This window comes from Apteryx mantelli, chromosome 16 (assembly GCF_036417845.1).
Source record: "Apteryx mantelli isolate bAptMan1 chromosome 16, bAptMan1.hap1, whole genome shotgun sequence".
Lineage (NCBI taxonomy): Eukaryota > Metazoa > Chordata > Aves > Apterygiformes > Apterygidae > Apteryx > Apteryx mantelli.
The window spans coordinates 18,094,683-18,108,953 of record NC_089993.1 but is presented as its reverse complement, the minus strand read 5'-3'; the positions used below and the strand labels follow the sequence as shown (position 1 = coordinate 18,108,953).

The 14,271-nt window shown below is 56.8% G+C and overlaps 1 protein-coding gene across 2 annotated transcripts in view; it reads left to right on the top strand.

Moving 5' to 3' along the window:
• Nucleotides 1–14,271, top strand: part of MAP2K3 (mitogen-activated protein kinase kinase 3) — a 41,212-nt gene that overhangs the window by 8,410 nt on the left and 18,531 nt on the right. The window contains exon 1 of one of the 2 annotated variants that reach the window (XM_013945490.2): nt 9,350–9,629. The exons of the other annotated variant lie outside the window; for it this stretch is intronic. Within the exon in view, the coding sequence (XP_013800944.1) occupies nt 9,614–9,629 (16 nt within the window). The 5' untranslated portion in view covers nt 9,350–9,613. Of the gene's footprint in view, nt 1–9,349; nt 9,630–14,271 lie in introns of those variants that run through there. 2 annotated transcript variants of the gene reach the window in all.

Here is a 14,271-nt window from a genome sequence, read left to right as displayed (position 1 = left end):
TCTTCTGGGCTTGCAGGCCAGTTAGATACTGCTTTGTGGTGCGTGCATATCAATTCCCTCCTAGCCCAAATCTTGGAGGGACGACTGACAAACCTTTCTGCCCAGGGTGCGGGAGGCCGTTTCGGTGGATTGGGTGCTGTGCTCTGCCCTGGCGTCCTTACTGATGTTAACAGCAGCCTTTTGAGATGACAGTATCCTGACTTGGATTGCTGGAAGGCATTTGCTGTACATCTCAAAGCAGCCTGAGCTGCAAATGCATCATTCCCTGCAGGAATGCATCATTCCCTGCCTGAGTTTTTCCTTTTAAAGGTCATGAAGGACAAATGTACCATGTGGGGGAAGGATTTTTTGCTCTAGGGGAGGGATCTTGCTCCACTGGGTGTCGGAGTCGGAAAGCTTAGGCTAGCTGTGCCTGAAAGGGAAACCACAAAGCAGCAGGGCAGGAAGCCGGGTGGATCGGTGAGGACAGTCTCCGAGTCGGTCCTGAACGTGTGCCCCGCTGTCATGTGTGACTGCAAAGGGATGTGTTGTCCAGAAGATGCGAGGAGTTCCTTGCAGCTCATCGCTAAAAACGACGTGGCTCTTTTTATAAGAGCCAGATGTGTTCATCATCAAGGCTTTTAAGAAAGCCACTCTGCATAGTTAAACATCCCCTGCCGCTGTGGATCGCTTGGTTTCTCTCCTGAAACGCTGCCAAGTTGCGTTTCGGCCAAAGATGAAGTGATCCTGTGCCGGTCTGTTGCTTTAGCTGCTCTTTGCTACCTCCCAAGTGCCTTTAGAAGGTGCCTGGGGGAGAGGTGGGAGGCCTAGTCCCGGGTGCCTGCTCTGCATCTGCTTGTAGAGCCCTGTGCTTGCATCCAGGAAACCCCTGCTGTTAGCCCGAGTAATTTTTCGTGCCTGCGAACGCGCACGTGTGCCCTCCTTGAACGCAGCCACGAGGCTCGGCTGGCTTTCTAGGTTTCCCTGCTCTCCCTGCAGCTAAAATCATCCCTCTCTTTCCACCCCGTTCCTGTCCGAGGGGCGCCCCACGCACCGGCGACGCTTCCTGCTGACTCCCGTCCCTGTTGGCGGGAGCCCGGTGGTCCTATGGATCCGATGAAGCGGTGGTACGTGAAGGAGGATGAGGATGAGGGTGGGAGTGGGTTGGGGTGGGGTGGCAGCGCTGCGAACGGGCTGGCCCGGGCCCGGCCCGCGCCTACACCTTGGCGCTCTGCTCTGCTCCGGCGGCTTTATCTCCTTGGCGGCACCCGTTCGCCTTCAGGCTGGAGGCACCCGCACGCTCTCTTAGGGCTGCCGAAGGGGGAGGTGGCGGTGGGTATTCTAGCTTGCTGCAGCCTGCGCAGCCCCCCTCGTGAGCGCTTTATTAGCCTCTCTTACCCGTTTCTGCCAGGTTTTTGGTTCATCCCTGTTATTGCTTTGTCAGCCACGTGCCGGGCTTCGAGCATCATTTGCTGTGTGTGTGGGTGAGCGCTGGGCGCTGGAGACCAGCTGGGACTGGGCAAAGCTGGGATTGCCCTCCGAGCCGGGCTGGGTCTCGGCCGGGCCACCTTCTCGGTTCTTGTGCTCGCCTGCCCCAGAGAAGCTTTCCCGTGTGTTAACGAGACCTGCCGCTGCCTGGTTTGTGGAAGGGGGTCTGGATGAGCGGAGGAAAGCTGGAGGAGCACCTTTAGAAACGAGCGGGCAGATGCTGTAGGTGCTCTGCTCCGCCGCTTGTCCCGCGCGTGCCGTTTCTGTTCTGCGTACATTCCAGGTTGCTGCAAGAGTTCGCCCTCGATTTTGGATCCACAAAGAATTTCTTGTTCAGTAACCGTGGATTTCCCCACGGGGTTTTACAGCCGCAGCTCAGCAGGGAAACCGTGCGTAACAGCTGCATGGCCGGGAGCCAGCACGTGTTTCCCTTTATCTCTAGCAGGTTTGATGTTTTACGTGTCTCCTTCCAGCTCCTCTCCTTGCTCCGTTTCACTTGCCGCCTTGCAGAATGCCACTTCTTTGCCCCAAAATGCTGCTTGGAGGCTCGCTTTTTCAGGGCAAAAGGGGTTTTTGTTTGTTTGCTTGTTTTATTTAGAGGTCAACGGTTCTTGGAAGCGCTAAGCGTGCCCCCACGAAGAGCTGCGAGCTGCAGGCTGTGCGAACTGCGCTGAGTCACAGCCTGCGAGTCCTTGACCCAGGATGTGAGCTGGACGTGTCGGGGCTAGTCCGTGCAAACGGCTCTTTTCCTAGGGCAGAATGACAGCTCTTCAAGCAGGGTTTCATAGGAAAAGCCCGCAACGCTTATTTCCACTGAACTTTGGAAAAATTGCACCGCAGGGAAAATAGGTGGATTTGAGAGACGTGGGTGAGGAGTGCAACAGGAAGAAAGAAGAAAAAACCCCACCGAAAGGGAACAAACAGACCAGCGCGGTCCCCTTCCTGCTTTACAGGCAGCGGGGCTGCCACGTGGGAACGGGCGGCGAAACGCCGCGCTCGTTGGACCCGCCGGGCCGCCGAGTCCTCACTTTCCCTTTGGGCTGCCCCCGGCACGAACCGCAGCTGCCCTGTGGGTACTGGCATGCAGATTCACTGCAAAAAGGTGTTTTCCCGCTGCGGAGGAGTCACAGTCTCGGCCGAGAGCTGGCGGAGGGGACGGTGGGACGGGGCCTCGTAAAGGTGATACTGGATAGGAGGAGTGGCAGGGGGTTTTTGGCATGCTGATGGTCCAGCCTTTATTTCGGAGATGTTTTCAAGCTTTGCAGCAGAGAGTTTGGAGGTGTAAAGGTGAAATGTCTGCAGGTAGCTTCTGCGAAGCATGAAGCATAATAAATACGTGCTGCTTTTATATATTATTTTAACTTGCTATCCAGGTGGAGCAGCAGGAGCTGGTCTCACGCACCAGTTGGACGTGGGACTGGTTTTGGGGACGTGGGACATAGGGCTGTCTTTTGGGATAGAGCTGGAGGAGCAGAGCAAGGTAGCGCATGTTCACGCCGGGAAAACGGAGCACAAGCCTGGCTCAGCGCAGGAGAGGTCTCCAAGGGCCAGTTCCTGCCTCGCTACATCAACCCTTTCTCTCGGCTCCTGTTGCACGTAGGTCGTGGGGGCCAAACCGGTCACCTGCCTCCTCTCTTGACGCAGAAGCATTGGCTGTTAGTGGTTTAGGCTGATGCTTCTTGGCCGAGCGCTGAGGTTTGTGTGTGGTAACAGGCTTTACGCAGAGATAAGGATGAGCAGTGGCCTCGGGGAAGTTGGACGGTCGCCGTGTTCTTGCCTGCTCTCATCCCATCCAGCCTGCGTTTTTCCTTTGCCTCCTCAAAGCCTGGCGAGGCCTCCTGGCTCCCCCCTCGCCTCGTGATGGGGTGGATTTGGGGGCTTAACATGACTTTCTCCGCGCTGCACCCGCCGCCTGCAATTGCTTTCCGTTTCGGGAAGCCCTTTGCATTTGTTTTGTCTGCACGGTTTCTTGGAATGTAACGAGGACAGGAAATTAGTGACGGACTGACAGAGGACAGGAAGAACGGATAGTGTCGGAGAGGCAGCGAAAAAGCACAAAGAACTGGTGTGGGAGTAGCGCGAGATACTATCAGCTCTGAATTAAAGAGAACTGTAAAGCAGCGCTCGCCTGCTGCTTTCAATAAACCGCCGATTCAGCGCCCCGCTGCAGGTCCGCTTCCTCCGAAAGAAAGAATCAAAGGTTTTCCCCGCTCCTCTTCCTCCCCAGGGCCGCGGTGCCCGGTCGCTGCCAGAAATCGGAGAGTTTCCTCTGAAGATGCGCAGCCGCCCTTGCGGGCTTTGCCTGCCGCCAGCCGCGACCGCTTCCCGAGGGCGCTGCCGACAGCGGGAAAACGCTCTCGGTGTCGCTTGGAAGATGGAAAAGCTCCTCTCTCCTGACAAGCTGTGCTTAGGTGCTCCCTGGGTTATTCGCTTCCTCCGCCTCTGCTGGGAAGAGTGCCTTGGCATGGATGTAATTGGGGAAAAGCATGGTAGACATAGCAGCTGAGCTTGCTGGGTCGGTTAAGCGTAAAAACGCTTGTTGCAGAATCGGGCACTGGAAAGCAAGCTGGATTTTCTGCTGTGCCGACTGCACTCGCAGCTCTGCCTGTGCCGTGCCGCGGCTGGCATGACGGACGGACCTGTTTTGACTCACGGATCCCGAGCTGAGTTTGCAACATCTGCAGTTAGGTAACAAGTCTCCAACATGTGAACTGTACATGCTCGATCTGGAGTCACTGAGAAGCGATAAACACCAGGCTGGAGGATGCCAAATTCACAATCCCGGAGGGTAACATCACTCTGAACTGTGAGCAGCTGCTCGCCGTGTTCGCCGAGTGCAAACGCTGTTCTCAAGAAAGTCCTTTCCTGACCCTCCGGTCCAGGGAGACACCTGTGTTTGTCTTTTGTGTCTGACCCTGTCCCAGGGCAGGCGCTCGCAAACATTGAGGGCTTCCTTATTTTTCACACCATTCTGTTTGCAAAGCAGGTGCCTGCTCCGTCTTATGTCGTTTGCAGAGATGAAATCACTCTTTCCCTGCCCAAAATAAATTGGAGGGAGGATGGTAGAAAGCTAATGAAGTATTTTTTTTTTCTAAGAATTGCATTGAAAGCAGAGACAGGCAATACTTAGCTTTCTTCCCAAATTTACGGAGTTCTGGGGGCAGCTGGAAGTATTTGCAATTGCAGCATTTTGGAAAGAAAAGCATGTCTTTTGACTCTGCTTTGGCATCGAGTTGCATCAGACAATTAAAAAGTCAAATGACTCTTCTCCCTTCCCAGAAAGAAAAAGCCGAAAGCGTTCCTTCTCTGTCAAGCTGATCTGATCCGAAATGGGCTTGAGTTTCTTCTCTCATCGAGAAACGGTGGTCTGCCAATCGGATCAACTCCAAACAGTCTTTTTCTTGGCTTCGCCTCTGGGCTGAGAACTCAAAGGGAAAAGCAGCGGAGGGCTGGGTGCCTGCGGGCAGGGGGACTTGGGCGCGGATGACAGTGGTTCTGCCTCTTTTTCTTTCTTTTTAACCAGCTCTTTGCTTTTCTCTAAGCACCGTCTCCTTTGCCTTCTCCTAACGATTAAGGCATTTGGGCTCGGATTGCTTCCAGACCTTCGTCTCCTGGCTGCACGCCAGCGTCTGCAAGGGAGCGAGCGCGGCCCGTGCTGGGTCCCACGAGATGGCTCATAAGCGAGAGCGCCTTGCGGGCTGCTCTCCCTCCGCTCGGCGCCCGCGCGCGCCGTGCAGGCCGGCCGGACCTGTGCAGCCGCCCGGCTGGGCTCTGCGGTTCCTGACGGGCCCTCGCGGAGGGCGCCGGGGCGGTTGGGTTGGGTTCAGTGCTGATCCCCATTGTTTTCCCAGTGCTTCCCAGCCTGCTCCATCCCGTGGGTGGGCCTGGGTTGGCACTGCGCCGAAGTTGAGCTTCGACCTCATGCGGCCACAGCTTTTCTCCTGGGGAAAACGCGGTCCGAGTGAGGGATGCAAAGGAGGCAGGAGCCAGCACCGTCCCTGGAGGAGGCTCTGCCCGGACCCCTTTGCTGTGCCTGCTCCACAGAGGTGGCCCCTGTAACCGTGGTCACCTTTGCACCAGAGTTTTGCACGAGTTGTTGCAAAGCTGCGCATTTCTTATCACGTAGGCAGCACGTTGTGGAATGCCACAGTGCAAACACCAGCTAGCCAGTGCTTTTAAGCTTCCTAAATGCAGCCTGGTCTCTGCTCCGTGGGGGTTTCTCCGAGGGGAGCCTGCCTGAGGTCCTGTGGTTGAAGCGCTGCACTCTCTGCAGTTGTGGGTCTTTAAAACCAACCCCCTGCTGCAGGACAGCGAGCTGTCACCTGAAAACAAAACACCAAACCAAATGTTTTTCTAGCCCTCAGGGTTGTGCAGGTAACCTAAAAATACCCGTGGAATGTAACCGGCTGGTGACATCTTCCCGAAGCTGCGGGCAGACCCGAGCGCCACGCACGGACGTGTTATCTGACCGTGCACTGAGCCCGGCTGCAGCCTCCGAGCCTGCATGGAAATGTCCATATTTCCCTGCCACTCGCTGCAGCTGGCATGCCCAGCCCCAAACCCTTGCTGCTTCTCCGTATCGGAAATTCCCACCGTTTTCCCTTGCTCTCCAGCTTGCTTTCTCACCCGGCCCTGGGTAAGGTGGGCGCCGTCAGTGCACCAGCCGCTCCGGTCGAAGCAGAGACGAGCCCTGCGCCGTATCGGTGATCGCTTGTCTCCAAACGCCGCCCAAGGGGACTGGAAAGATGACCCTGCTCCCTTTCCGCCTGGATTCAGTTCAGAGGCTTCATTTAAAAATAGAACCGCCGCCGCGTTTCCAGGCTGCGGCGGAGCCGGAGAGCCGGCGCGGGTCTCGTGGGCGGCGTGTCACCGGGGCTTTCCGGCGGCGCGCGGCTTGCCGGATAGCTGCGTGTCGAACGTTCCTGGGGCGCGGGAAGGCAAGCGCGTCCCGTGCTCGCGGGCAGCGCCTGCGTTACGGTGTTCGCTGGGGAAATAGCTGCGGCTCCCGGGCGGCCGCCGAGGTGCCCTGTAACCCTGAGCGCCTGCTCACACACTGGGCACAGCCACCTGGCGCGTGGCATCTTTCTTTGAGTAGAGAAAAAAGGGATATTGCGTTAAAATCACCCTCTCCCCCTGGATGGGTATCGGCTCTTCTTTCCACGCAGGTGAAACCGCTGGCTTTTTGCTCATCACCTAGAAAACGGTCCCTGGTCACCCTAGGTGGAGCATTTCTCTTTTGCCTGGTCGGTTCTAACTCTGCCTTGTTGCAGAAGACTTTGATCCGCAAAAGTTTCAAGAGAGGGGAAGCAGCCCGTCTCCGTGCGGCGCCGGGAGCCGGGGGCTCTTCCCCAATTTCCTTGCGGCGCCGGCAACCCTGCCTTCATCCAGCCGGCTGCGGGAACGCCGGGCGCGTGCAGGGGAAGGGTGGGGGCCCGGGGCCCTTCGTGGGCAGGGTGCTGTTTTATCTCGCTGCTGTTTTTAAGGGTGTGCTCTTCCACTTATTCACGGCTGCCGGCCGGCAGGAGGTCGCGGGGAGCCTGGAAGTGGCGGGAGCGCGGGGCCTGGCCCTGCCACTGGTGCACCTCTCCGTCCTGTGTCTGTCCCTGTCCCTGTGCAACCCTCCCCGGAGCCGAAGCGAGCTCCTTCCTTTCTTCCTGCCGCCGGATTTGCTCCCCCTGCTTCCATTGCCTTTAGATGGGTGATGTCCCAGGCCTGGGTGTATGTTGAGGCTTAATCAACGCTAGCGAAACACCTAATGCCTTTCGTTCCTCCACGACTTAACCGTAGTGTACGGAGGGCTGGGTGATTAACGGCAAATCACACGCGTCTTTCAAGGCCTGGCAATTTCTGCCGAGTTGGCAAGACTTGAAAGAGTTTGGGGGTTTTTTTGAGGTGCTTTTGAGATCCCAGTTTTCAAAGCCCAGGAACAGAGAGAGATGTCGGGAGGCTCCGCTTCACGCGACCGCTAGTCCTCACGCACTGAAACCAAATGGGGCTAATTGGAAGGAAATCGTGTTTGCCGGCGAGCGGCCAGCACGTGGGACGTGCTGCAGCACACACCGCTGGCCTGAGGACTTGCTGCTCCAAAGCAGCAATGATTTTGTGGGGGTTTGCAGAAATCTGTGAAGCGTCTTATGTCTGGGCTGGGGAATGAGCTGCAAAGCTGGAGAGGACCTGCAGCGCGTGAAGGATAACGCACTGGTGTTCTCCTGGAGCCGGGTGCCGGTCCGCACAGCTCCCGGTGCAGTCTGTGCTAGCAGCTCCCACGTCAGCATCCTTTATGCGCTGATGATCTGTGCTTGAAACTATACCCTGGGAGTGGAAATCCTCCTGAGAAAATATCTTCTGCAGTCCTTCTGGGGCTTATGTAAACACTATTTAAAATTAGAGGCTCTCATTATGTTGGTATGTGCATTTACCTTGACCTCTGACCTTTCCGCCTGCAAATGTGCATGGCCCGGCACAGCCGGCAAGTTAGGGAATATGTCAAGAACAAACTGGGAGCGCGTTTTCTGTTATTAGTTTAAGGTAAAGAACCTGCTACAGCCTCTCCAGACTGACAGGGAATCGGAAACAAAACTGCGTCCTGTCAAAACCAAGGCTGGCTTTGATCAGCAGCGTCAGCGCCGGCTTCTCTGGGGCTGGTTTTGAGGGAAAGGGGAAGAGCAAAGATGCTTTATCACGACTTGCCTTGCACGCTTGCAGAGAAATGAAAGCTTTTTTTCTACACCTTCATCTCTCTCTCTTGCTATTTACCTGCAAAATCCATGCAGCAGTTTCTATTTTGCCACCTGAGATGCTGTCTAGGTTGTCACCCTGGAATAGCTGCTAAGCGCTGTCCTGGTATTGCAATGGAACAATATTCCTGCTATTTGTTGTGGTAATAGTTGTTAGTGGCAAAGCAATTTGCATGTCACCTGCAGCACAAGGAAATATGACCTCGTTCTTCCCGTCACTCCCTTGGTGACCAAACAGCGATCGTGATCTTCCCTGGGCTTTCTGCAGCAAGCGCTGCATGCTTTAACCTCGCCCGAGCTGTCTGCGTCCCCCGCCCGTCCCCCCGGTGCAGTTATTGCCGTAGTTGCCTGCCCTTCTTTTGCGACAGCCGCCGGTGCTGTCAAGCACCGAGCCTGGGAGGTGAGGCGAACCGCTCCGGGCGCAGGACCTCTTCCCTGGCAGGAGGTTGTGCAATCAGGTGTATTTGCAAACGCCCAGCCCGTTCCCCCTCTCTGAGTGCGGCTGGCTGTGGGAATGGGCTCTTGCGAGCACAGCTTTAACCCTTGGTCTGTGTCTCACCGTCTTGCTACTCGTTGGTGCTTTGGCTGTTTGGATTTTCATTTAAGTGGCCTGTTCCTCGGTGCCGTTTTCCTTCCGCTGAGACTCCCTGTTGGGTGCAATATGCGTCGGAGCAAGCGGGGACCCTGCTGCGGATTTTTCTTGCGGGTTCTGCCCCTCCGCGCTGCTGTCGTCTCTCGGCATCGCGGCTGCGCGCGGGGCCAGCTGGTGCTGACCCCGTGAGCCCGTCCACGCGGCTGTTTCGCCAGATCGTTTCGGCGCTGTCCTTGAGCGAGGCTCTTCTCCTGTCGGGCGTCGGGGAGGAGGGAGCGGGACGGTGCTGGGGGGCGATGGAGGAGGCGGGAGTGGACTGCACCTCTCGAGCCGCAGGCTGGGTTTGGACGGTTTTAATTTGTCACAAGAAAGCACGTCCCACTGGGATGCATTTGAGAAATCCTGTGCTTCAATGGCTCCCAGAGCTGGCTCCCCCCCAGTTTCCTGTTTACGTCATCTGCTATTTCACTGCTGCAGTTTTTACAACTGTTGAGCTTTCAAGTGTAATCTGAGCTGAGACCGGCCAACCTCAGCAGCTGCCGATGAGCGCAGCGCTACCTTCTGCGACTCCCCCCGCTTCCCTCCACTGCGCCCGAGCTTGCAAACCCTAAGGGTCTGCCTGCGCGCGGGGCTTGGTGAGGAGGAGAGCTCCGAGCGAGCGCCTCGGACCATGCCTTCTCGCCTAAAATAAGCAGTGGGATTTGCAAGAAGCTCCGTGGCTGGATTCTGCAGACTTTCTTTTCCTCCCTCCTCCTGCCCCCCCCAATCCCTCTCCTCGACGAGGCGTGCCGTTTCTGTTCTTCATTTCTGGGAAACCATGGAGAAGAAGCAAGGTATATGTTGCAATTTCCAAAACACGTGGCGGGGGAGAGCGAAGGGCTGATTCTGATGCTGAAAGGGACCGTGTAACTTGGTCGGATCAATGCATGCAGTTTTCTTTCTCTTTTCTGGTAGCCTTGCTTGGGAAGGGGGATCCGTGTTTGCAGCTGGGCATCTATTTTTAAAGTTCTGGAAACTTGCATATTTTGTGTGCTGTTGAAAACCAGGCATCTTAATTGTAGAAGTCTATCGTAGCTAAAGGAAAATATTCTAAGGGTGAAGTTAGCTCGTGTCTCTGTTTCTGGCTGCATTCCTTAGTTGCAGGGTTTTGCAGGAGCTCTCGCATGATTGCTGTCTGCTAAAAAGCCTGTTGCGTTCGAAATGCAAGCGCCCACCGCGGACTTGGCAGTCGGGAGCTCTGATTCAGCACAGGCTGACAGGTTGTTTTCAGGCTGCTCTGCTGCAGGCAACTGACTGCAAGGGGCTTTTTCTGAAGCGCCTTTTCCTCCTCTGAGCTCACTTTTTTGCAGAAGTCGCGAGCCCGGAGCGATGGTTATTCACAAGAGCCCTTCTCTGCAAGAGAAGCTCAATGGGCTGATGAGTGACGGCTTTCGGCAGGTTGAGAGCCTTTTTTCCACTTGCACGGCTAGCTTTTTCCACTCTGAACGGTGGAAATAACGTGGCATATCAGTGAGGAGCTGACTCTCATGACCAAAGCGACCAAATTCGCCTCTCCGCTTCCTTGTACTCTGCCTCTGTCAGAAAAGGCAAGGCTTGATTGATTTTTATAGCCCTCAAACCTTGCTATGGACCTGCTTTCTTTTTTTGCTAGTATGCTTTTCTGTTTTGGCTCTTCCTTGCAGCAGAGGGGGGATCCACCGTATCCCTTAAATCCCCTGCCCCGTCCGTGGCATTTGACTCTGCTGCTTGGGTCGAGGAGAGGGGGGAGGCATCTGAAACGCTTCCTCCAGCATTAACCAGGCTCTGCAGCTCTGCAAGCAGCCTCCCACCTAGAGCAGATTTATATCGTGGCTGTCACCAGGACTTTACCTGGGGCTGGAACCGAGCACCGAGGAGGCAGCAGAGAGGTTTAATTTCAAAGGTCGACTCAGGCAAATAGTTTTATTTACAGTTCTTTAGATTGTCCTGTTCGTTTCTCTCCACCCACGCCGGCAGAGTGGAAATGATAAACCTCCTGGGGAGAGGTGCAACATACTGGGATTTGAGCGAGGGCACGGCGGAGACGCCGTGTTAGGCGTTGAATTAAGCAGTTGCAGGAAATGTAAGTGCATGTTCTTAGCTGGCGAAGATTACAGCATGAGAAAAAAAAGGGTAAGGTGTTTTTTCTTTGGGAGGAAATGGTTCCTTTCTTAGCATAAAGGATGCAGTTAGTGCCTGCAGCGTCACGTGGGCCAGTCGCCCGCGCTAGGAACTTCAGTCTGCTTATTTTTCCCTGCCCTGGTGCAAGGCACAGCGGCACGCTGTCCCACGCCGCCCCACCTGCCCCTGTGGCCAGGAGATCTGCATGGGTCCTTCCAGCGTCCTGAGCATCGTATCAGCAAAGCTGAGCCATCGCATGCAAACGCGTGTGTTTGGGTTTCAGACCTTGCTGTCAGCTGCCTTTGTGGCTCTGGGGGGTAACTGGGGCATGTCCCCAAATCACCTTGTTCCATTACTTTTTGCCATACGCGAAGGTGATCTGTAGCTGCCGCGAAGCAGCGGGGTTGGAAGCGCCAGCTCTGTGCTAGCTGCCACCTCTCTTGCAGGAGCCCGGTGCCCCAGGAAACTGGAGAGTCTCCAGGTTTTCCAGGTGACATAAACCATTCTTCTAGTTCTAGCAGTTCTTTGTGCCCAGACCACACGGGGATCCCAGCCATGTGGGAGAGACGATAACGAGGCTTTACAGGTGATAAGGAGCTGAGAGCAGCCACCTATGGGGCTAGAAACCACCGCTGCGCTGGGACTTGCTCAGCATGGAAGGGCTTGAATGCAAAGTCTTATCCTTTCTATCCCACTGCCTTTCCTCTCCCCCCTTCCTTTTTTCCTTTGGGGTGCTTTGCGGGGGGCGATAACTGGGCTGGGCAGTAGCGGGGAAGCTGTGCTGCGCTCCGAGCTCGTGTCGTGGGTATTCCCGCCTGGAGCGGCTGCAGGGAGGGTGCAGAGCTTTAGGGCAGGACCGCTTGTCTCTTTTTTTCCGGGTTGTGTTCAAGAGGAAGTGGCGCCTGCCTGCTCCACCTCTGCCTCGCTGGCTGCAAGCAGCAGCAAACTGCTGCAGTTGCTTCCTGAGAGATTGGGAGCGCGGCAGGAAATTCGGGTCGGCCCGCAGGATGCTGGAAACCGCACAGAGCTGGGGCTGTGGCAAGTTTTGGGAGAGAGTAATGGGCACATAAAATTCCTGCCTTGGCTGCCACATCCGCGGGGACAGCATCCCGTGGGGAAAACCATGTGATTTTCTGCTCTGGAAGCATGGGCTGAGCTGGGTTTTCCATCGGCATGAGTGGTCCAGCCAGAGCCTAGGAGGGGAGGGCAGAGCACCTCTGGTTTTATCAGTGCTTTTTCAGGCTGGAGCCAGGAAATGCTTTTTGGGGCTAGGTGTGACGGAGGGTGGGAAGGGGATCGCTGCTGACCTCAACCCCCTGGCACGGTGTGACTTTGTCCGGGGAGTGGAAGGCAGTGATTTGGGACTGTCGGGGAAGCTGGCTGATGCACAGGGCCCTTGCTAGGGCGGTGTATAAGTGCCCTGTGGCTGAGCTCTGGGAATAGTTCTGATTTGTGGACGATCACTGATGCGCAGCGAAGCGAAATGACTCATCTGTATGGTGCAGGCACTCTGTGACCGGGAATCTCCCCGTCCCCTGCCGACCCTTCAACCCGCGCTTGCAAATACTCCCGCAAGCGCTGCCTGCGAGCGTGGGCCGTGCCGAACAAGGCGCCGTGTTGCTCCCCGGCCCGCGAGCACGCGCGGCTCTGACTCTTGCAGGCCGGCCTAAAGAAGGGCTGCCGCTGCGGCCGCTGCGATGCCTGGCCCAAGGAGCGTGTGGACCCTGCTCCCGCCGCATGAGTCACCGCGCGCCACCGACCGTGGCTGCCGGCTGCACAGAAGGAGCATTGTGCTCGCTGCTCCGGGTTACTATGGTAATTGCGGAAAGGGAGAGCAAACGGATTAAGCAAAATACCAGCAGGGATGGGGGGGCGTTTCGGGGCCTCCTGTAAAGGTCTGGCTTGTAGCCACGTGTCCAGAAGCAGCCTCCCTCTCCGAGGCGGAAGGTGAGGGCGGACGAGCGTCCCGGGCTCTGTCGGGTCCCGTGGCGCCTGGCCGGAGTGACGCGAGGAGGAAGTGGCCGCCTGCCCTCTCCTGCAAGTGGAGCACCGGGGGCGTTTTGCAAATCCTGTCCGGGCCACGAGGTGTATCGGCTGATCCCAGCAGGGCCGTGGCCCCGACCCCGCGCTCGGCGTCCGCGCGGAGGCGGAGGGAGCTCGCTGTGGCCTGGCCGTGTGTCCGTGTGGGCTGAGCTGTGGCCGAGGCCGGGGTTTGGCTTGGGGGCGATTTAGCTGGGCAGCGTCCCGGCGGTGCTGCATGCAAACCGCCGGCTGCATCTCGGAGCAGGTCACGGAGGGGGGAACGTGCAGTGAAAGGCTCCCATTCAGCCCAGCGCTAGATCGCTCACCGGGGGGGAACGGGAGCGTGTGCTCGGGATGAGCTCGCTGGCGTGTCTGCGCGCACTAGGACTCGGGAACCCCAGCTTCCAGGCTCTGTAGCAGGTCCCCTGCATCCAGTAGAGCGTACCTGAATGCTGGAAGGGAAAAGCGTTTCTGAACCTGCGAATGACATCCTTCATTTGGCTCCGTTTTGTGTTTGCTCAACCAGGTATTTTGCAAAGTCTCATCAGTGAGTACATTGGGCTATTTATAGCTTCCTTTGCTCAGCTCTGCTTGGATCAGGGATTGGAAGGGGAAACGTTGCTGGCTCATGAACTAGAAGCCCTGGCTGCCGTGACATGGTCAAGTCTCCGGAGATGTTTTCCTGCCAAGCTGGTTCAGCTTGGAGCGGAGTGGCTCGCTAGCTGCTGAGGCTGATCCGTGAGCTCAGGCACTGGCCACCTGGGGGTTAGGGTGCTCTGGGCCAAAGCAGCGGTGACTTCATTGAGATGGAAGTTCAAGCTGCATCGCGTAGCTCGCGGGAACTGTGCTGGTACCAGAGCACACAGGCTGGCTCCGATGCCGGAAATGAGACGGATAATGTGGGAACACTGATGGATCAGTCCTAATTCTCTCAGCAGGGAGGAATGCCGCTTGTCTTGCGATTGGGATCTTGGGGCAGGAGAGCGGTGTGGGTGAGAGCTGCGTGGCCAAGGAACACAGCTGACCGAGGTCGCCTGCAGACCTTCGGTGAGACAGGACGGTGTCTGAGATGGGATGGAGAGCACCGTCCTGTGCTTCAGTGCCTCTGGCCGGGGGTTAATAACGTCAGCAGCGTGTCCCAAGGTGGGGAGCAACTACCAGAGACCCTCTAGCCAAAGCTGGGCGTTCCCTGGAGCAGAGGCCTGTCGGGAACAGAGGTGTGGAGGTGCTTCCCCCAGAGCAAGGCTCAAAGGATCACCTCGAACGCTGCAGGGGAGTAGCTGTGTTGGGCTCCCAGAGCAGGAGACAGGAGCA